This window comes from Tamandua tetradactyla, chromosome 1 (genome assembly GCF_023851605.1).
Source record: "Tamandua tetradactyla isolate mTamTet1 chromosome 1, mTamTet1.pri, whole genome shotgun sequence".
In the NCBI taxonomy this organism is placed as follows: domain Eukaryota; kingdom Metazoa; phylum Chordata; class Mammalia; order Pilosa; family Myrmecophagidae; genus Tamandua; species Tamandua tetradactyla.
In genome coordinates, this window is record NC_135327.1 from 81,249,207 (window position 1) to 81,274,068 (window position 24,862).

At 35.4% G+C, this 24,862-nt stretch overlaps 1 protein-coding gene across 2 annotated transcripts in view; it reads right to left on the reverse strand.

The window, feature by feature from the left end:
* SUGCT (succinyl-CoA:glutarate-CoA transferase) overlaps positions 1-24,862 on the reverse strand; it is an 878,065-nt gene that overhangs the window by 100,651 nt on the left and 752,552 nt on the right. For both annotated transcript variants that reach the window (XM_077119443.1, XM_077119444.1), the window contains exon 13: positions 13-76. In XM_077119443.1, coding sequence (XP_076975558.1) covers positions 13-76 — 64 coding nt within the window. The remainder of the gene's footprint in view (positions 1-12; positions 77-24,862) is intronic.

The window sequence follows — 24,862 nt, forward strand, 5'->3', positions numbered from 1 at the left end:
ACATTTTCAAACCTGGGACTGATATCTTCCCCACTGTCGGATGCTTCATTTCCATAATGAGGCCATTGTGTAACACCTTAAAATGTAAACAGAGAAAAAAAATTTATAAACTGAAAGTACCTTCAATCTCAAAGTATGTAGAAAGCCATGCATCCAGTCTTTATTGATGAATGATATTACAAAACACATATGTTTAAAATTTTCACTTCAAAGTAAATATTTGAGATAAAAATAATGTTCCATCTTATATTATACCACAAAGTCAAAGGAGACTAGAAGATACAAGGACTAGCAAATTTCATCTCTATAAAGTCTTTCCCACTCCACCATTCTGGGGAGGGGGAAAAAAATGAACAGCTGAGAAAAGCCAGAGATCTCATCCTAGAGAACTAATGAGATTCTTATGGAATGGGACAAAGATGGTACCCAATGTCTCATCAAGAACGGAAGGTAGAGACTTGGGCTCAGGGTTGACACCCAAGGCCAATTATGCGACTTGGTGATGAATCATTTGACTTGTAATGGGGCTACTTAAATCTCTGGCAGATAGAAACTAGAACTTTTCCTGAGGGGGTCAGCAGGAAAGCAAAGTCTACCAGGGACCAAGTGCCCTCCAATTGAAGGTTGAGGACAGGGTAAGGGCACAGACCCTACTTGCAGAACATAATAGTTGAACATAATAGGGGCAAAAAAATCTGTGATGCACATATGAAAAATGCTACAAAGCTGCATAAATAAATATATATCTGGGGGCTAACTGGGCATATGGTCTCAAAGAACCCAACGTCTATTTTTGGATCTGTAGTGAGATGAATATGAACAAATCACAGACAAACTTTGCTTCACTTGTACTATCTACCAAATGGAGAGCTTCTCTCTTCCTGCTCTGCTAGTGCATCAAAAGGACAGAAGAAGTATTTCAGTGGCACAATAGACTGAGAGCACAGATTCATGACAACATCCTAAAGCTTGGCAATTGTAATGATGTATAGCATTTTGAGGTTCAGGTAAAAGGAAGATTTACATATCCAAATTCTTATCACAATCTAGTCACAGAGCAAAAGAGCAAAGAAGAAAAGAAACTAATAATGTGTTGCTGTTGTTTTCACTTGAAAATCCCAGAGAAAGAGGTCAAATCCACTTCTGGTGATTCCTATGGCCACATTATGGGGTAAACCATAATGCTGAGATTAATACTATAATTCTGCTCTGGCTTAAATACCCTGGATTCCATTGTCTTCTTTGGGAATGGTCACCCATTTTGACTGATGCTCTTTAAACAACCGTGTCCCCCTCCCTCATTGAGGGTGATGCCACACTTATGGAGATCTTTTCTAGGGAATGCCTGGCCTCTCTTTTGGGATCCCCAGCTTTGCACCCTCGAGCTGGCCAGAGAAAATTCTTGCCAGGTTGGAACTGTGCTATAATTCAATTCTGGTGTGGTTCATTCTCCACACCCACCCAGCACAGCCTCCTTCTATGTGGGGGTGGGGGCTAAATGCCAACAGGAGGTGCTAAATCTCAGTTCTATTAAGGACAGGAACAAAAATACCGAGCTAAATTTCACTCGGAACAATTATCTGCACACTGAATCATTCTCTTCTCGTATCTCAGTTGCCCTCCTGACTACCTCTTTGTAATAGCACTGCAGTGCTACTCACAAAAGACAAAAGTGAGTGTTCTTAGCTAAATATAACTTAACTGATGGTGTTGAAATCAATTAACACTGAATTTTAATCATGTAGCAAACATTAAGTGTCAAACGTGAAAGGGTAGTTGGTAAAGGTCAAGGGACATATGTCAAAGTTATGTGAAGCAAAAGCTAGCAGCTGATTGACATTTTTTCTTAGAAGCAGCTTAGGAAGTGTGCCTCCTTCACCCTTCCTGCCATTGCTGTCTGTATATGATATTTCCAATAGGAAACTTTCTTACCTGACCTTTTTAATTCCTTTGCATTGAAAATAGTGCATTTCTGAGCAGAAGTATAAATTCTTCTTATGTTTGCCAAAGGAAGTTAACCGCAGTTTCTCATTTACTATACTGTTTGTGCAATTATAAGGTAAATGGGCTGATCTGAGCCCTGGGCTTAAGAAAGAATTTATTTCCCTGCTTGGTTACTACCCACCTTTTCATGTAAACTCTGAAGTGGATAAGATTCCATAGGCTTTTTTCGTGAATCAGGTCAGATTGTCAGATTATCCCAGAGAACAATTGGGGCTGTGGCACTGCTGTCCCTGGAAACCCTGCCTAATGACTTGGAATCTTGGAAAACTCTCTAGGTCTTTTTGTGGGGCAAGTCCTGCTCTGCTTAGTAACATATTCGAGGATCTCAGAACCCAGGAAGTCTGTTCGAATTCTATCATAAATCTCTCCTGTTGTACAGAGTATTGTCTCATCCAGGCTTCACTGGAAATGGAGGCGCTACCACTTACCACAATTTGTATAACATTTCTTTGGGAATGGTTACTAAATGTCCCCTTTTCTTTTTCTCTCCAAACTCAGCAGCCCAGACTCTATTATTTTAACACAGAAATTCAAATCAAAACTGTTTAATTTTCTGGCTACTAACAATAGATTGGGAACCTGATTTTCAGAATCCTTCAACCACTATTTTCCTCTAAGGAGAATTTCATGCCTTGAGCCTTGAGTCTTGTCATTTAGGGCATTCTCTGTTGCACATTTCATTATTTTAAAATAAGGCAAAGAACCTTGCCTAGAATTTTATGGTGGTTTTTGTCCATTGGTGATGGTTTGGGGTTTTACTATTTTTTTCCCTCCTTTATGTACTTCATCTTCTCTTGGTCTTTCATAGGTTGGTAGCTCTTCTAAATTTTATTTCTTCTCTTTGAAATTTCAAAAGCATATTCTTGACAAGAATAAAATTCTTGATGGTGAACCAACATCTCTAGGTAAGTTCCAGGACTCCTTAAAATAAGTTCTCTCTTTCTTCCTTAAGAGTTTTACTAAATGGCAGCCTAATGGCAAAGTTAAATGGTAATATATTAATGATGGAATATGTATATGTGTATAAATTGTATACCTTAAAGTGATATGGGAAATAACAGTTTAAGTGTAAGAAAGAAAATTTTTTAAGATGTCCTAAGGCAGGAATGGCAGAAGAAGTAGCATATACTATAATACTAGCAAGACACACAAAAATGCAAAAAACAAAATCCATACCCTCTAGATAAGGCAGTGAGAAAGCCTTACAAAAAACAAGAGATCTGGGTCATGAGAAGAGGCAGCAAGTCATATTCAAATGAAAAGAGAATAAAATAGTGGAATTCACCTATGTTGTTTTTACATATCAAAAGCAATCAATGCCATTACCATTAATGTACAAAATGATGCAAATCATGTACAATGATATACAAAAGAGTGTTGACCCATCAATTCACTATGAATAGGGAAATGACCTAGTCATTCAATTTAATGAACATCATAGAACATTTATGTGCTAAGCACAATGAAAGGGGCTGGTGGTCAAAAGAGAATGAACTTGCATTCAGAGTGCTTGTAATTAGAAGAGAGTGTAGGGGATCAGAAGACTGCACCAATTTTTTTATAAAACAGAGTAAATTCCATAATGAAGAAGCAACGTACAATTGAGGAACAAGCAGTAACTCTGCCTACCTGGGAAGGAAGCTAAAGGTGTAGATCAAGCAAGTGAATAAAGACCACAGAAAAACGTAATATTGAAGCTGAATGTTAAGGCTAACAACAATCATGATAAATACAATAACAGCAGCTACTGCTCAGCAAAATTCCTTAAGGGCCAAGAATTGTGTTAGCAGCCTTCTCACTTAGTCTTCTCATTAACCAGACTGAGAAGGAAATATTATTATCTCAATTTCAACTGTTAAGGTTACAGAGACCTACAGAGGTCAAGTACCTGCTCTGGGTTACACAATTAATAAATGGCAGCAGACCTTGAATTATAATTTAGGTGTGTCTGACTTTAATCTCTTAACCAGATTCCTGGCAGATAGAGACCTAGTGGAAGAAAATGTAGACCAGGATAATTTGATTTGCCACTAAAATAACTAGTTGATGTGGCCAATTCTGTAAAACAAATTAATCAATTCAAGTAGGGAAAGGAAATCAGCCAACCTGACTGCTTGGCACCACGTGTCCTAAGTAGTTAATAAACCGAACTACTCTCAGGGATAGCCAAGGATATTCTGATGTCACAGATAGAAAGCCTGTGAAAAAAGGCAGGGTTTGGCACCCATCTAGCAGAGTGGTTGCCAGCTCAGGACTTTTAATGGGCAGACCCAGTGTGTAACCTTACGTCCTTTGAGCCTCAGAGTCCTCATCTGTGAAAAGGGGCTAAAATATCGCTCTGAGAAATTTGTAAGAATTAAGTGAGATGATGCATGTAAAGCTCTGAGCAAAGGGCCTAGTTCACTCAATAAAACACAACTGTTTTCCTTGCTACCTTTGACAGACTAGGTTCAAACTCTGGCGCCATGAAATCCTAGCTGTGTGGCTTTTCAGCAAATCCATTTACACAATATACATGTGTTAAGAGTATTAATGGTAATGATTGCTACATAATAATAAATAGCAAAAACATATTAGTATATTACCATTGCTAAGTTCTCAGGGAAAAGTGAGACACAGAACAAGGTCCTTGCCCTAAAGAAACTCCTGTAAGAGAGACTTTCCAATTAAATGGTATCTCTCAGTCTGAATGTCATTGTTAGCTAATAATATCTGTTTTGTTCTCTGCTATATCTTCACTGCCTTTAACATCATCTGGCATATCTGGTAAATACTCAATAAATATTTATTGTTAATTCAGTTTAATTCATTAAATTAAATTCATTAAATTAAACTGAATTAACAGAATAAGTATCAGATAGTTTGGTTTGCTTCCTAGGTGTTTTAACTCTGTTTAGTTTCATAATTTTATAATGTGAAGGGGGATGGGGATAGGTAGTCTTTGTTTTCAGCTTTTAATATATTCCTAGCATTCTCTAGATAAAAAACTATTTTCCTGCATTTCCCCAAACATATTCATTTTTAGTAACTTAGTTATCATGTTCCAGCATTACCTTGCAATTTCTTTGGTTTTCTAAAGCAGTTTCCAAATGACCTTGAATCTGTCCTAGATATTGCACATATTTAAAGACATTCCAGAGATTCTGCAAAGAATATGACCATCACTAGCTAAGAAAAGTCAAAAGGTTTACCGATGAACTCAACAGAAACAGGAGGCCCCCATATTATACAGGTAAAGTGAATCTACCAACACTGAGGAAAATAGCCACAGCATTCTTCATTACAAAAACTCAGAAAACCATTTCCAAAGCATACAATAATATTGTACAAGGCAAAAATGTTGGAGTAATGCCATATACCATATTGTCCATTTTATCAATTTTATTCACTCCTTTAGCATAATAGGAAAACACTTTTGAATTATATTTCAAAAGCTACATAACTGAAGGCATAACGTACAGGTGATATTTTAAAGGCTAATTCAACTTGCTGAAAACTATGACCAACCACAGAAAATGCAAAAATAACATAAATTCACATGTAAAACATTGACATACAAGCCCCTAATTTTACTTAGATAGTGGAGATCAAAGATAAATGCTCACATTTGTGGTTTTCTTACTCTTTGAGAACAGTTATTGTAACTACATTTTATTCAGGGGTTAATTCATGTGATACGACCTTTCCCTCTTGTCTCTAATATTTTTAAAAAAGAATATGAATATTAGTCATTCAAAGAGGTATTATACATATAGGCATAGCTTATAAAATGAATACCCAGGCATCCAATACTGAATTAAGAAATAAGAACATAACCAAAATGTTTAAAGCATGCCCCAATCCCTTCAATTCCTTCTCCAAATAATTGCTTTCCTGAATTTTGTTAATCATTTCTATGCTTTGTTACGTACTTGTACCATGTGTGTATCTCTAATAATTTAGTGCCTTGCTTTTACCATTTATCACATTTATATAAATGATTATGCTGCATGTTTTGCTTCTCTGACACTGTTTTTGAAATTCATCCATTTTGAAGCATTTGACCATGGACCATTAATGGCCATTAATGTAAAGTAAGCCACCGCATAAATATACCAAAGTCTCTTAATCCACTCTGCTTTTTTGTTGATTCCAGTAATTTTGCCATGACAAATAATGCTGCTATAAACCCATCTCTTCAAGCAACAATTTTTCTAGGGTTTTTACATAGAGATAGGCTTGCTAAGACATGAGATACATGTATCTTCAATTTGGTAGGAAATGGAAAATTATTTTCCTAAATGATTTATCAACCATTTCCAACAGTAGAGGGTACTATTTTCAGTTGCTTTACAGCCTCAGCAAAATTTAATTTATCAGAGTTTTTAGGATTTGCTAATCTGATCACCCTGCAAGGGTATCTCATTGCATTCCCTTTATTATCAATGAGTTATACTTTCCTTTATTAAAAGCCATGTATGTTTCTTCTGCAATGAAATGCTCATTCAAGTCATATCATGTTTTTTCTATTGGCTTAATTATCTTTATCTTATTTATTCATAAGGGTTCTTTTCATATTCTGGTTATGAGTCCTACACTGGAACATGAATTTAAAATATTATGGCTTGACTTCTCACTCACTTTATGATGTTTTGATGAATAGAAATTCTTAATTTCAGAATTTTCAATGTTTTTAAATATTTCTTCTATGTTCTGTAATTTTTGTGATGTATCTAAAAATTCATCCCTACTCTTAGATCATAGATATGTTCTCCCACATTATCTTTTAAAATTTTAAACTTTGGCCCTTTAAAAATAAAAACTTACAGCAAATCAGGAATTGAGGAACATTACCTCAGCTTGATGAAGAGATTTATAAAACACCTAAAACTAATATCATGCTTAATGGTGAAAGACTGAATTCTTTTATGCTAAGATCAAAACCAAGGTAAGGATATCCACTCTCATCATTCTTATTCAACAAATTACTAGAAGTTCTAGCTATTGCAATAAACCAAGGAAAAGAATTAAAAGCATAAAAGGCATACAGTTTAGAAAGGAAGAAGTAAAACTGTTTCTATTTGCAAATAACATAATTGTCTATATAGAAAATCCAATGGAGTATACAAAAATATTCTTAGAACTAATAAGTGAGCTCAGCAAGGTTGCAGGTATAAGACCAACACACAAAAATCAATCATATTTCTGCATACTAAAACTAAGTGTATGGAAACCAAAATTAAAGCCACAATACCATTAACAATTCATCAAAAGAAAATGAAATAGGTAGGTATAAACTTAGCAAAATGTGTTCAGAGTGAGTTTGCTGAAAATTACAAAGTACAGATGAAATAAATTAAAGTGGGCCTAAATAAATGGAGAGGATGCAGTTTTCATAGATGGGAGGACACGACATAGTAAAGAGGCCAATTCTCCCAAAATTTATCTATGGGTTTAATGCTATTCCTATCAAGGTCCCCGAAAGAATTTTTGTAGACATAGTTAAATTTACTCTAAAATTTATATAGAAAGATGCAGTCCTTAGAATAATCAAAACAATTGGAAAACAAGAATGAAAGAAAAAGAATTACTTTACCTAATATTAAAGTGATTAATATTTATATAGCTATAATAATCAAGAGACGATGGTATTGGGCAGAGAGAGCATAGATCAGTGGAAAAGAATAAAGAACTCAGAAATGGAACCATACAAATATACCCATCTTATGTTTGACAGAGATGCAATTGCAATTCAATAGAAGAAAGATAGTCCTTCAACATATGGTGCTGGGATAATTGGGGGAAAAAAAATGCAACTCAACCTAAATCTCATATGTTATACAAAAATTAACTCAAAATGGATTATGGACTTAAAGTGTAAGCTATAATACTTTTAAGAAAAAATGTAGGCAAAAATCTGTGGGATCTAGGACCAGGCAAAGAATTCTTCACTTTACACCCAAATCACAATCCATAAGAAAAATTGATAAATTGGACCTCAATAAAATTAAAAACTTTTTCTCTGTGAAAGATCATGTTAAGAAGATAAAAACCATTTGCCACATCACATATCCAGCAACAGATTAGTGTGCAATATATTTAAAGAACTGTCACAATTTAGTTAACAAAAGCAACACGCAATAACAATCTAATTTGAAAATAAGCCGAAGAGATGCATGTCTAAAATAAAAAAAATAAAAAATAGTGACAACATCAAATGGTGGCAAGAGGATGGAGAAACTTGATCACTCATACATCCCTGGTAAGAATATAAATTGGTACAGTCATTTAAGAAGGTGCCAAATACTTTGGCACCTTCTTAAATATCTAAACATGCAAATACCATATGATCCAGCAATTGTACTTTTGAGCATTTACCCCAGATAACTGGAAAGTTATGTTCCTACAAAAACCCATACATGAATGCTCATTGTGACCTTATTTGTAATAGTCAAGATTTAGAAGCAAAACAAATGCTCTTTAGTGGGTGAATCATTAAGCAAACTGCGGTGCATCCACACCACAAAATACTACTCAGCAATAAAAAGGAAACAGTTGATGCACGCAACAACTCAGATGAAACTTGAGCAAAATAAAACCAATTCCAAAAGGTTATATATTGTATTAGTCCATTCTCATAGCATTCTTGAAATGACAAAATCATAAGAATAGAGAGCAGATTAGTGATTGCCAGAGGTTAGAGAAGGGATGAGAGTAAATAAAGGGCAACAGGAGGAAATTTCCTGGTGATGGAAATGCCCTACATCTTGACAGTATCAATATCAATATCTTGTTTATGAAATTGTACTGCAGTTTTTCAAGATGACACCATTGGGGAGACTGAGTAAAGAGTGCATGTGATCCCTCTCTATTATTAATTATACTTGGGTGTGAATCCACAATCTACAATTACTTCAAGAAATATTTTTTTTATTTTATTTTTTTAACTGGAACTTATTTTTGTGCCTGATGTGAGACGGGATTCAATTTCATTTTTCTTCCCCCAGAAAAATGTTTGAGCCATCCCTCTTTTCCTCATGAATCTGCAGTATCAGTTTTGCTGTATATCATTTCTTCGCATTGTGGGATGGTTTCTGGGCTCTTTAGTCTGTTCTCGGGGTCTATTTGTCTACCCCTTTGCCAATACCACACTGTCTAAATCATTGTAGCTTCATAAGCATTGGTATTTCATTTGGCAAAATCCATTCCTGCCTTGTCCTTTGTCTTCAGGGGTTCTTGGCCTTTTACTTCTCTCTATAAATTTTAAAGGCAGCTTGTCAAGTTCTATGAAAACTCTGTTGGACAGAATTAATATCCTTTCAATATTATCGTCCTTCCTATTAAACATTTATTTTAATAATATCCATTTATTTAAATCATTTTTGTATTTTTCTATAAATTTTATTACTTTTATCATAAAAGCTTTGTACATTTTTCATCAGATTTATTCCTAAGTGCCTTACATTTCAGCTGCTAAGGTTAAATGGATCTTTTTCTTTTTATAAAACTGTGTTTGTTGCTGGCAGATAGAAATGCAATTAGCTTTTAAATTTTGATTTTATATTTGGCACTCTTATTAAGTTAATAACTGTAGATTCTGTTGTTTTTCTACAATTATATCATCTCTGAAGAATTATAGTTTTGTTTCCTTTACAATTCTTATACCTTTTGTTTTGTTTTCTTGTATTACTTTGCTGGCTAGGACCACCATAAACTAATGAATAGAGATGTTAATACAGACCATTTTTATCTTGCTTCTAATTTTAAATACAATGGACTTAATGCTTTATCATCGAATATGTTTGTTCCAGGGCTTTACAGACAAACTTTATCAAGTTAAGAAATCTATTACTAGTTTGATGAACATTTTTATCTTAGATGTTGACTTTTATCATATATTTTATCCATCTACTGAGAGAATCTTATGCTTTTTTCTCCACTAATTTGTTAACATGCGGGGTTAAATTTTTTAACACTGAATCAGTCTTGAGTTTCAAGAACAAATACAGCTCTTTTCATTTGCCATTATTTCTTTTTCCTTATTAGAGAAGTTGTGTGTTAACAGAAAACCATGCATAAAATGCAGGATTCCCATATACCCTACTATTAACACCTTGAATTGTTGTGAAACAATTGTTACAATTGACAAACTCATTTCTGAGTTATGCTTGCTAGTGTTTCATACAGAATTTTATTGTCTATTTTCATGAGTGAAATAGGCCTGGAATTTTCCTTTCTTTATCGCCCTTGTTTAATTTTAATATTAAGAGTAACTTTACTTCATAAAGTGATTTCGAGTAATCCCTCTTTTTAAATTTTCTGTGTTTAAGATTAGAATTATTTGGTTCGTCCATATCTAATGGAAAGTCCCCATTTGGGACTGATGTTTTGTTAACAAGAAAGTTTTTAAATATTAATTTATTCATATACTAGATATGGGAAATTCAGATTTTCTTTTTTTTCTTGAGTAAGTTTCAGTAACCCACATTTTCAAAGAATTTAACCATTCTGCAAAGTTATCAAAATTACTGTCTTAAAATTGCTTAACATTTCTGACACAATTTTAGTATTATTATCTTTCTGATAGATTGAAATTTGTGTTGTTATATGGGAACTTGTTAGATAAAATAGAATGCATTTTGGTTAAAATCTGCAGTGTATAATATTTTTAGTTACACCAGCTTAATTTTGGCTTGTAGTTTATTCATACATCATTTTGTGGCTGTATATACAACCTTTGTAAGTTCCTAAATTTTCAGTGTCTCTCTTGGAAGTAGAAAAACAAAAGATTTATCCTATTATATCTTTATCTTTTAACTGGAGATTTAAGTGCATTTACATGTATTGAGATTAATGATATGTTTACATTCATTTCCAGGATCTTATTTAGTGCCTTCTTTTCCTCCTACTTAAAAAATAATTCCTATCTTGGCTTTTTAGGGACAGATTGAGATTGTAGTTCCACATTTGATTTTTCCCACCTTTACTAGTTTGGAAGTTAACATTCTTTTTTCTATTCTTTTGCCCTAGAAATTTCAAAATGCATATTTAAGTTAACAAAAACAAAATTTGCTTGCAACCCATTAAGTTATCCCCCAAACTTCTTCAGCTTGTGGTATTCTGAGGGTTTCAGGTATTTCTTTTTGCCTATGGGCACTGTGAAAACATTACAGTTTTGTTCATTAAATAATTAGGTCCAAATGACAATAAGTATTTATGTTTAATAACCTAGTAGCTGTTTGGAAAAAAAACTAGACATGAATTGATTTTTTAAAATATTATTTTTATTTCATTCTTAAATAACTACAATTATTTCCTAATAACACGTGTGTACCTGTTAGGCATGGCATAACTTCTCAAATCTTCTAATCAAATTGGATCCCTCTACTCGTATTTCCTGTTTCATACTGATTTTCTCTTGGCACTTGCTTTTTTTCACAGCAATGTCTGAAAACTTTTTAAGATACGATGTTATCAAAAGAACAGCATGATATAATGTTGAAACTGTGAATAGTCTTGAGCTAGGAATTCATGTTGTATCCAATAATGTCACAATGTTTCCTTTGAAATTTTAACATTTCTATGATGCTCTGGTGAATTCATTAGGGAGCTATGAGCACCTCAGTATGTAATTGGGAACTGTAGTTAATACGCTATTGCTATTTTCTATCTTGGTTCTATTTTTTTTTAATTCAGTTATACCATGTCAATATTATTTTTCAAAGTCATGTTTTGTCCCACCACTTTTTGTCTTAGATGTTTCTTCACTGATTATCTTCCATCTTCCTGAAGATAGTTCTTTAGAATTTCCTTAGTGGTCTGTTCACAGCAAATCCCCTTGTTTTTTGTTTTACTAGAAATTACTTTATTTTGCCCCATTATTTTAAAATTATTTTTAATTATTTTAAATTTTTATTGATATATATTATATATTCACATACCATGTAATCATCCAAAGTGTACAATCAATGAATCACAATATCATCTTTTAGCTGCGCATTTATCAACACAATCGACTTTTTTTTCTTTTTTGCAAAAAATAGCAGATATAGAAAAAAAGCAATAAATTTCAAAGCACAATGTAACAATTAGTTGTAGAACAGATTTCAGAGTTTGGTATAGGTCGCAATCCCACAATTTTAAGTTTTTACTACTAGCTGCTCTAAGATACTGGAGACTGAAAGATATATCAATATAATGATTCAGCACTCACATTCATTTGTTAAACCCTCCCTTCTCTGTATCACTCCATCATCACCTTTGATTTTTCTCCCATTTAGCCTTCATTCTTTAAGATAGTTTTGCTATTTATATACAATAATAAGCTCTAGGGTATTTTCTCTTGGCATACTGATAATATTTTTCCAGAGACTTCTGATTTTCACCGTTGCTCTCAAGAAGATAGTTGTAAGTCTAATTGTCACTCCTTTATAGATAATCTGTGTTGTTTCCCTCTGGCTAATTTTAATGTTTCTCAATATCTTTGATTTTCTAAAATTCAACCACAATCATTTTAGGCCTTGATTGCTGTTTATTTAATCTATTTGAGATTTATTGGACTTAATGAATCTGAGGAATAATATCTTCAAAAGTTCTGGAAAATTCTCAACCATGCTCAAATATGGCCTACAACTCCAATTAGATATAGATTAGATATATATTAGCTATAATAGAATTGTTCATTCTATACGTTTCTGAATCTCTTACATTTGCCCTCTCTGTCTCTCTGGGCTAAATTCTAATAAATTTCTTCCAGTCGATGGACTAGATCATGCATTTTCTTTTCAGCTGTTTCTAATTTACTACTTGAATTGCCTGTTGTACTTCTAATTTGAATGACTTTGATTTTCACATCTAAAATTTTTTCTGCTCTCTTTTAGATATGCCTAATCATTTTCTGTCCCTAGCTCCTTCAGATAAATGAAAGATAACTTTCTATTTATTTCAACATACTAATTTTATATTCTGAATCTGATTAATTCCAATATCTACAGTATTTGTAGATTTTTTAAAAGGTCATTGTGATCCTGGGAACTTTATTGATGGGAATAATTTAAGGCCTTATGTTTTTTGGTTTGTTTTTTTATTTGTTGTTTTTTTTTAAGGCCTTGTTTTAAAGTGTGCTCCTCTGGAGATGATATGTACTAGCTTCTTCCAAGAGCTCAGGGACAACATCAAAATGAGAACAAAAACTAAATTTTCTGCTTGGGATTTTATAGCTCCCCAAATGGAATTAATTCCTTCCCTAAAATGCACGACAGTAGATTGTGGTTAGAACATCTCTAGGAGATTTTCTCCGTGTATTTTTTCTGCAAAAGCAAGGCCAACATAGGTCAGAGTCCCCACCGTCACCCTCGTGGGTCTTCAGACAAGAGATTTTTTGGGTCTGGTTTCATTTTTGATTGATTTTTCACCTAGTTTACCCACTGAGAATTTTAACTCCAGAGGTCCAAATTTTGTTCTAGGGTCTCTGTCTGACCCCTCGTCTTCTGTGGGCCTACACGATTTTTATTCTGTCCCCAGTTTTATGGTTCAAAAAGTCCAAGTTTTAGCCAGCAGGTATTGGCAAATGCTGGTTCTAGTGAATGCTTCGCAGCATGCATGTTTCCTGTATTGGACCAACAGATCTTTCCTGGTCATCTAGTCCTTCCTAGTGTCAGAAAACAGAGGACCTCCGAATATCACTGTGTCTTCTTTATGCTACATTTTTTTTAGGCTTAATTTGGTGCTCCAAACTTTCTTAAGATCAATTGGCCCAGAAAATAAGAAAAATAACTGTAACATAAAAGAGGTAATATAATAGAATCCAGTGAAATACAAAAGTGATTTGTAAACTTTAAAATCAGGATATTAGAAGTCCAGACTCACATCTTTAACTGAGTCCTCCACAGCAGTCAGACCTTTAATTAAATTATCGCAGAACCAGTTGCTACAAACTTTGGTGAAAGTTGAGAAACATTCTTTCCCCTCTAGTACAGGAGCCTGCAAAGCTCTGAGAAAGGAAACTTTCCAAGATGTGGTCAGCAGGCTGATTGTATGTGCTGTCTTCATTTAGCATCAAGTAATTCCTTATATCTTAAGAATTGTCCATATTCCCAATGGGAAAATTATGAGTTTTAATTAGTTCTAAAAACAGGTTAGGAGGCTGCAAATGTATCATCTTTCTGACTGGATTTAGGCCTCATCTATTACAGAAACTCTTAAGATACTAAGTAAGGGTTTGAGAATCCAGTCAGAAAGGCACAACCTTATCTACTTTTTCTGCGGAATAGTTACTGATCTTATTTAAAAGTCATTAAAGTAAACAGTCTTTGTAATGTCCATTTGTTGATCAACAGATGTTCACTTAGATGGAATTACCATGATCTACAGATTCAGTGCACTGTCTATCAAAATTCCAGTAGCCTTTTTTAGCAGAAATGGAATAGCTGACCCTCAAATTCCTATGGAACTGCAAGGGAACTTGAAGAGCCAAAACAAGTATGAAAAAGAAGACCAAAGTTGGAGGATTCACACTGCCTAATTTCAAAACTCACTAGAAAGTTATAGTAATCAATGTGGTACTGGCATTGGATAGACACACAGACAAATGGAGTAGAACTGACAGTCTAGGAAAAGACCCACACATTTGAAGCCGATTGATTTGCAATAAGAGTGCCAAGTATATCTCTTCAACAAATGGGGCTGGGAAAAACTGAATATTCACATGAAAATGGATACCTACCTCACACCATACAAAATAATTAACTCAAAGAGATCAACAACCTAAATTTAAGAGCTAAAACCATAAAACTCTTGGAAGATAATATAGGTGTAAGTCTCCATGATATTGGATTCAGCAATGGATTCTTAGATATGACACCAAGAGCATAAGCAACAAAAGAAGCAATATATTCAACTTCAAAATGAAAAACTTCCATACATCAGAGGACATTATTCAGAAAATGAAAAGACAACCTACAGGGTATGAGGGTAGTTCAGTGGTAGAATTCTTGCCTGCCATGGGGGAGACCTGGGCTCAATTCCTGGCCCATGTATTTCCCAAGCAAGGAAACAAACAAACAAACAGAAACAAACAAAAATTCAAGAAATGGTGCTGCAATAATGGGATACTCACAGCAAAAAGAATGAAATGTGACCCCTGCCATACAGCATACAAAAAAGACCACATACACAATGGGTGAAAATACTTGTAAATCATATATCTGGCAAAGGTTTAATATTCAGAAAATAGAAGGAAATCCTACAACTCAACAACAAAAAGACAAAAACCAAATTAAAAAATGGATGGAGGGGGTGCAACAGCAGTTCGGTGGTAGAATTCTTGCCTGCCATGTGGAAGAACAGGATTTGATTTGATTCCCAGTCCATGCACTTTCCAAAACAAACAAACAAGCAAACAAACAAACAACAAAAAAGACAACAAATAGTGCTGCAATGATGGGATACTCATATGGAAAAAGAATGAAATGTGACCCCTGCTATACAGCACACATACACAAAAAAAGAAGGATGGAGGATTTGAATATTCATTTTTTGAGAGGATATACAAATGGCCAACAAGGTCATGAAATGATGTACAAAACCATTAGGCATTAGGGAAATGCAAAGCAAAAACATGATGAGATACCACTCATCACCTACAAAGGTGGCTTATTATTAAGTAAATAGAAAATATCCATTGTTGGAGAGGATCTAGAGAAATTGGAGTCCTCATGCATTGTTGTTGGTTCAGCCATGTGCAGGGTAATACTGTAATTCCTCAAAAAGTTACAAATAGAATTACCATATGATCTGACAGTTCTATTCTCAGATATGTATATATCCGAAGAAATTGAGAACAGGCCCTCAAAGAAATATTTTGCACTGATGTTCTTAGCAGCATTGTTCACAATAGCTAAAAGGTAGAAACAACCCAAATGTCCATCAACAGACCAATGTATAAACTAAATATAGTACTTTCACACAGTGGAATATTATTCCACTGTAAGAAGGAATAAAGTTCTCCTGATACATGTCACAACATGGATGAACCTTGAAAATGTTATACTGAGTGAAATGCACAAGGCACATAAAGGATGAATGCTGTATGATTTCACTTATGTGAAAAATCTGGATATAGCAAATTTGTAGAGACAGAAAACAGATTAGAAGTTATCAGGGCATTGATGGGATGAGGGAGGAAATGGGGAGATGTTGCTTGGTGGATATAGAATAGAAATTTTGAAAAAATTTAATAGATATATATATACACAAATAAACAAAAAATGGGTATCACTGCCAACTGCGTTACTCTTTCAGGAACCTAAGTAACGAAAGAATGTGAGGAGAAAAACAGATGGATAAAAGTACAGCATGACAAAATATATATATTTATTTGTAAAATAAATATAGGGCAAGCCACGGTGGCTTAGCAGGCAGAGTGCTCGCCTGCCATGCCAGAGGATCTGGGTTCGAGTCCTGGTGCCTGCCCATGTAAAAAATAAATAAATAAAATAAAAATATAGGGAGAGACTCTGAGTGGGCAGTTTTCTAAGAGACATGTTAGAGAGTTTAACTAGGATGAATTTAAAGAAAGGACAAGGATGAGTGTTAGAGAAACAGTCTTACATGGTCCTTGCCTACTGTGTACAGGGCAATTTGCATGCCTCAGTTCATTCTGTCATACCAAGGCTCTATGAAACAGATGTTATCTCCTTTTGAGGAAGAAGAAACAGACTTGTGGAGGTAAAATGCCTAATATCATAAATAGAGAGAAAAAGTGGCGTACTCATATCTTTTTGACTGTAGGGGCTACTATCTTTCTATCACACTAGTTATATCAAAGTATTTAGTATCACTTCCCACTCTGATAAAACTCTACTGCTCCTGGCCTGGCTGCAATACAGATGAAAGGATAAAGAATCAGTGAGGACACTGAATATTCCAAGTGATTGCCATTAGCAATTTGTCATCTCTCCTGTTGACGTGACTACTACCTCGCAAGGTCAGGTATAGTTAAGATACAGCATTTTACTAAGGGCTTTCTTTCTGTCTCCTTGATGGTAGTGTATTGTAAACTCTATTGAAATTAAATCTCCTTTGGGATTCAATTACAATAAGGCATCTCTTTATCTGACATTGGAAAGCTTTCCCTCAGTCTGTGGAAATATGGAAGACAGCAGGATATAACAAAACATCAACATCTGCTTCCTTGACAAATTTTTCTTTTTAATAAAGTCATGCATGCCAAGTATGTTAAAGGGTCGTTATCACTTTTGATACATTCTGATATAAGTTTAACCAGGAATGATTTTCAGCATCGGGAAACCACAGAGGAAATGAGGCCATGGCACATGCCATATCTGAACAGCCACAAAGCAGAACACCAGTTGATAAATGTGATGATTACTGGGTCCACAACCATAAGGAAACAATATCATCTGTTTACCTTATGTCTGCTAGTCGAGAGAACCATAACCACCCAAGAGGCAATCAAGTGACAGTACTGTAGCTACAGAGGGATCACGGACATTGCATGACACCTCCTCCTGCATCTGATGCATTATGCAAAAAAATTTACTCAGGTTCATAAAGGGCCAGAGCCATTGTGATAATTAATATGTTTCTAAGACTTAAAAGCACTAGGGTAGTGATCCAAAGTTCAATAACTGCAGTTTAGGTTTTGGTTTGTTTTTCATGGGAATTTGTATCAGTAGAGAAATACTTTGCTTATTGCAGGGAGATGCATGTTTTCTCTATAGCAGGCACTAAGAAAATCTATGTTAGGGTGAATCTTTTGACTCGGGATGGGGGAGATAATATTGATAAATATAACCAGAGTTGCTGATAACTTTGTGAGCAAGTGACCCTACGGATATGGATAATTGTGCTTTATCTACCTATTTACCGACATGTTTTATCTTGGGCACCTAACATTGGACACTACCACTCTGGTTTGGACCTTTTATTTCTGTCCACAATGAAGACTTTCCTTGGAGATGAATCCTTGGGTCAAATATACATCTTGTATAGCCTACTTCTTTAATGTGTGTAGTAGGTTGGATATTGGCCACCCAAAAAGATCAAGTCCAAATCCCTGGAATTTGTAAGTGTTATTATTTGGGGAAAGGGTCTTTACAGATGTTATCATATTAAGGATTTTAAGATGGGGCAATTACTCTGGATTAGTTTCACCCTCCTCTCATGAATAGGACTATAAGTGAAGACCTCAGAACCATTTTATAGGACAACTGATCAGCCCCCAAATTGGTCTCATACCATTGGCCTCATCCATGATCAGTAATACCATCTGAATTGACTCTCTCAAGTTCAAATCTGACCATGTCACTCCCCTGCTTAATGATTTTCTGTGGCCCCACTGTGTTAGCAGGGGGCACACACTGCTACCTCGAGGGCACTATTTATGTTTTCTCTGGCTTGCTCAATATTTTAGCATCATTTTCAAGTGTTATCAAGATTTTAAAATTTGGATATTCACCTATAAATCTGGATTTTGAATTTTCATTAAAAACAAAATACCGAAGTGTCTAGAAACCCTGGATGCAGAATGCCGAAGCTGGAAGTTGCTATTCACTTTAGCTTGGGCACGTGCTTCCCCATTTTCAATACTCCCATCATTCCCATCTGCTGACTACCCAGTCACCCTCTCTACCTGGCACCTATGGGGATTTGAGCTAGTGATTTGTTCTCTACAGGATAAATCTAAACTCTTTAGCATGAACTCAAAAGCACCTCACACTCCTACCTCTGGACTACCTTTCTAGTCTCATTTAAGCCACATAAACCATCAAAAACACTGGTAAATTCCTGAATATCACAGTCTTTCAAACTTCCTTGATTTTTAAAATGCTTCAACTACCTGTCCCCATCAGATTCACCCCGCCCCCTATCAAATGCCCAGTGTCATGTTCATTGCAAACACATATCCTTCATGATTTGCTTAAATGGCACAGCCTTTGTGAAGTCTTACCTGCCCAGAACAACTTAAATTCTTCTTCTTCTGATAGTATGCATAGTAAAGCATGCAACACAATGGTCTCTGATTATATGTGGACGTACAATCTGTGAGAAAAGGGACCATGCATACTTACCTTCATATTTCTACCTTTAGCATAGAGCCTGGTATTACATAGTGTTAACAAGTATTAGTTAACAAATAAATAAATATGTTAAAGTGCTTAACCACTATTTGATACATAATAAGTAATAATTCACAAATAAGTAAATTTGATTTGAATTGAAATAAACAGTATTAGATATCACTGAATAAAGTTCAATATGAACAAAATTCACTTCGGATCCCATCAAAAGAGAGAGTAATAGCACTGATTGTTGTGGTTTAGAGTATAGGCTCTAGAGTCAGATTTTCTGGGCTAAGACTTGAGGTATGCTACTTACCAGCTGCTTGATGTTTGGCAAGTAAGTAAATCTATCCCTAGAAATTACTTTAATAGTCTGTAAATGGGAATTCTAGGAATACCTTCTTCAAAGGTTGTTGAGAGGATTATATATTTATAAAGCCCTGAACAGTTTTAGGGCACAGTAAACATTAAATAAATTAGCTATTATTATTATGATTATTATTTTGATAGGTAGTGCTTTCTTCAACAAGAAAAGTCATCCATATGGTACAACACAATAACCCTACAAGGACTTATAGAACATCATTCTGCTGAGACTACTATATCTTAAGGTCTCATATTTTACTTGTTCACTTTAGCTAGGGTTTTAACAGGGTAAAAACATTCTCAGAGATGTTGTAAAACTCTCTTTTCCCATAGATGTGTCCTTTGGGAAACTCTTCTTTTCTCTAAGCTCCAATTTAGTCCTAAACAAATATACTTAGAGAGAAGCTACCTTAAACAGTGTTAAGCAGTAATATACTATATGTCTGCAACAACAATGAATGCCATCTTTTACTTATAACATTTGAAAATATGTATATTCTCAAATGATGTACAGAGCTTTCAAGGGTGAATGGAAACACATAATTTTACCCCGATGGTAAAATTTATATCTTTTTGAAAAGGTTTTAATTAATATATATTAAGAACCTTAAAAATATTTACAATACTATATTGTAAAGAAATAATACATAAAGGAAAAAGGCTTATACATAAAAAATGCTCATTTCACCAAAATATTTAGCAATTTCTAATTGGTAATAACATAAATGCCAAAAATAAAAGGACAAATAAATAATAATAGAGATACACGATAGAATGTTAAGGAGCTATTGAAAGTTATGTTTCCAAGGTTGTTTAACAATCTAGGAACCCTTGTTAACTAAAACTGCAGGATACAAATGTGTATTAATATAATCCCAAATAATAAAGGAAAAACAGAGTGAAAGGATATACATCTCACTTAAAGGCACCTAGAACTACAATACTCCTAGGGGTAGGCAAAATTTTCCCTCTGTCTATTGTAACTAAATATTTCATATTTATGACCCATGCATTCAGAACTAGACAGAAACAGGTTATTTTAAATTGATAGCTACATTATTTGCCAAGGATCAAAGTTTAAGAACCTCAGCTGTAGTTTGAAGAGGGTAGCTGAATTTGGAAGAAGCCATGCCAACATGGAAAGATGCAGAGGTTTCTTGTTGAGCCTATAACAGACACAAAGGTCACAGCCAAATGTTTCCAGGGGAACAGTCTTCATTTTTCAATAAATAAGGGTACACCATGGAAAAGAACCATAAAGTCCCTTGGGACTCACCTAAATGGAAAATGCTTACAAGAGGAAAGAATGGGCCAGTGGGCTACATTCCATTGCTGAAGGCAAAGAAGGATGCTCAGCAAACAGTTTCTAGAATGCTACGGCTTTATATCAACTGAGACTAGGGAACCAACAGTTGCGAATTGGAAATGCAAAAGTGAATTTATGTCTCTTGGATAAGCTAAAGAATAACTTCCAGTGAATAGCAATAAAAGATTTCCTACTAGAGAAATCTTGACATCTTTGTGTATAGCATGGAAAATTACACTTGTGGAAAGCAAAAAGGAAATCTCAAAAGTCAAGAAAGCCTTGTGTGGAGAAAAAGTTACTGCCTTGGCTAACAGTAAGCAAAGGAATCATTAACAATAACACAATACCACCCCTACTAATATATTATTCAGTGTTTGACAGCCCACAGGGGCCTCACCTGTTTCTCAAAACACAATATACATAGTCAGTGTTGGCTTTTCAATCACACACATTATTCTGTCCCGAGAGCCTTCCTTAAGTACCCCATTCATCTTTCACCTGCCATGCAAGTGTTGTGCCTTGTTTATAGATCATTCCTTGTTTTCTTAATGCATATTCCTTTGGCTATGATGCTAACTCCTCCCCTGATGCACAAGCCTGTTCCTCTAGTTGGAAATTTCCCTTCCAAGTGGTACAGGTGTGGCAGTCATAGCGTCTATCCTCTGGAAGTGGTAAGCTAACCCATTGCCAATAACCCCCAAAAGAAAACAACTGGCCACTCAGCTGGCACATTACTCCACTGCTGCAGAGCCTTGGCTTGTCACTCACCTCAGCCCCAAATGTAATCTATCTCCATGAATTATTATACTGGAATAAAAGAGGCTGATCTTGACAGACCTCTAAGGAAGAGTTAAATGTCTGGGATAAAGACAAACTAAGTAAGGACTGCCAATATTTAATGAGTACTTACGATGTGTCAGGTGTTTTATATGGATTATTTCCTTTCATTCTCTATTAGTTTCAATTTACAGACAGAGAAACTGAGGCACAGAGAGGCCATGTGATCTGCCAAGGTGACCTAGCCAGGTAGGGAGTAGAGCTGGGATTTGAGCTGGGATGACTCGGTACCACTACCAATACTCTTCAGTCCTCATTCTACCCTATCTTCCCATTACTGTCTGCCTGATTATGAAATTCTCTGTTGCTTTCCTACTTGCTAGCTGCTGCCCCTCGCTACATGGTCCTATACTCTCCTTACCACCTCTGGCTCGTTCCTTGTCAAAAAAATCCACTCCCACAAATCAAGGCGATAAGTGGGTTTGAGACAGGAGAAACAGGGAAAATCCAATTTCTTTATAGAAATGGTCTGAGACCTTCATAAAAAAGCACCATGTTTCTGGGAACCAGCAACTTGGGGTTAAGTGTGCTGAGCAACAGAATTTTAAGGTAGATATAAATAATTAATTGTAGTGACTCAAGAGATTTCCACTAGGAGGAAGCATGTGAGCTGAGTGTGGGGACAGAACATTCTGGTGAATTCCAATAGTTGAAAGAGAGAGAAGGAAAAAGTGCGGAGGGGGCAAAAGGCTAGGAAAGGCTGTAGGAAGGGAAAGTAGGTTTCTACTGCTTAACTTCTTTTCTGACTCTTAATTTGTCATGTTGGCTACATACATAATAGGCAGGTTTTTGTCTAAAAGGAAAAACACAAAGAAAAACTAAGTGAGCAGGATCTCAAAAGGTTAAAAATGAGTGAAGTTTCTACACAAGTCTCTCTCCACCAGGACTGAAGGTGTACAGTATCATTTGGATATTAGAATTCTAAGATAGTTTCAGATAGTACAAGTATACTCTAAAGAAAAAAGGTCTCACATTTTTCATTCATTCACTTAGTCATTCACTCATTCTTGAAATCTAAGTGTCGTCTACATCAGTTTTTCTCAAAATAGAGCACATGTAAGAATCCTCTGGAAAGGTGGTTCAGGAGGTTTGCATTTCTGAGATTTTGCATTTCTAATAAACACTCAAGTGATGCCAATGCTGCCAGCATATACTTCGAGTGAAAAGACTTTATATAATATAAGGTATGGGAAGATCATCAGATGGGGAGAGAAAGCAAGACCAGGCTGTAATACAACGTAAAAAACGGGGGAGCTGGAAGGAGATCCAGAGATGCAGGAAGTGAGTGCCTTCACAGCACTCCTCTCTGACAGCACACTGCTCTGACTCAGCATCTCCACTTTCAACTATTCCGAACACTTCTCAAGTTTTACATAGCTATATAAACAGGCTACTGGCAAATGCAGCCAAAGGACCCTTTCACAGTGACATACTATTTTTAAAATTATGTTCCTTTTGATTTTTCAAACATAAAATAAAAACAAGTGTTAGTATTTGATCCATTTTGTTTTTCTTTAAATAAAGGATATAGAGTTGGTTTCCACAGAAATTTGGCTTTCATTAATATGAAATATACCCATATATCCATCTATATCTCTATCCATATCATCTATCTAATCAAATTTAATCTATGCCATCTATCAATCTATTTAAATACATATTCAGATTGCATTGCACCGAAATCAGAGGAAAAACCAGTAAACAGCCTGCTGTGCTTGGACACCTGATTTCAGCTCCAGATGGTGTTAATGGGACTGGGGGATAAGTAGACACAAACAGGGCGAGAGTGGTCACAGTCATCAGCAATGTCCTCCCACTTGCTAAAGCCCTCATGTGAGGGACTTCCTCTTGTATGTTTTATTTTTTCATTAAGAGAACCACATTATCAATCATTGTTTATTTTTTACTTAATTTAGAGTTAAGTGTAATGCTCAAGAGATCACAACCCAAGCCCTTGGAACACATATCTTTTCATTTTCTTCATATAGTATCTGGTCTTTCTTCTCCTTACCTTAACTTTTATGGATCTGTTTCACATATGCTTGATTATAAACTGCCTTGAATTCTTGTAGGAAATACATAAATATTGATCTACTAATTGCTTCAATGAACAGTTGCTAAGTGCCTAATAGGTGGTAGGCCCGGGGGATAGAGGCAAGCAAGATTCCCCATCATAGAGATACAAATGGTAAATAAGCCATTGCAGTGTACAGTAGCTCAGGACCTAACATCTTCAATACCTGTCTGAATTAATGGGATGTAGTATGTAACTTAACTAGTTCTAGTGTTTTCTGAAAAAGTCAGTCTTCAAAACCAAATTAAGGGCAGTGCAATGGTGGCTCAGTGGCAGAGTTCTCACCTGCCATGCCAGAGACCGGGGTTCGATTCCCGGAGCCTGACCATGCCAAAAAAAAAAAAAATTAATCAGAGATTTCCTGTGGTAATATGATTTGACTGAAAGCCCAAATCAGAAGTAGGAGTCCATTATCTGGAACTAGTATCAGAAACTGTTCCTATTAAACCAAAGCAAACCTCATTTCTATGTGGGACATGACACCTAGGGATGAAAGTCTCCCTGGCAGCGTGGGAGATAACCCCCAGGGATGAGCCTGGCCCTGGCACCATGGGATCAACAATGCCATCCTGACCAAAAGGGGGGAAAAAGTGTAACAAATAAGGAGTCAATGGCTGAGAGAGTTCAAATAGAGACGAGAGGCTACTTTGGAGGTCACTCTTATGGGTGCTTCAGTTAGACATCGCTACCTATTATAACTTGCCAAACCTCAACCGAAACCATTCCTGCCAATCCTAGAAAATACTTAGGATATTATATAAGATTCTACAGGAGTGATGCAAATGTTCTAAAAAATGATCATGGTGATGAATATACAACTATGTGGTGATAGTTTGAGCCACTGATTGTACACCATGTATGGAATGTTTGTATGTTAAAAATGTTTGCGTTTGCATGTTGTTTTAGCAATAATTTTTTTTAATTAAAAACATGGATTTTACAAAGGTTCAATGCACCAGAGTAACTCTCCAAAACCTACAACCTCCTGATGGTCTCTGGACCAGATAAGTCCTGAAATGCAGAGAGGCCAGCCCTTCCACAACATCAACTAGTTCCATCCTCCTATCCTATATGATCAACAGCCCCTTCAAACATGAAAAAGTTAGAATGGGAACAGCCCAAATGCCTCTAAAGAGTGGGAGAAAGATCAAGGGTGATGGTGGAATTTACAGAGAATGTTAGGTTTAACAAATAAGTATGAGTGCTGAATCA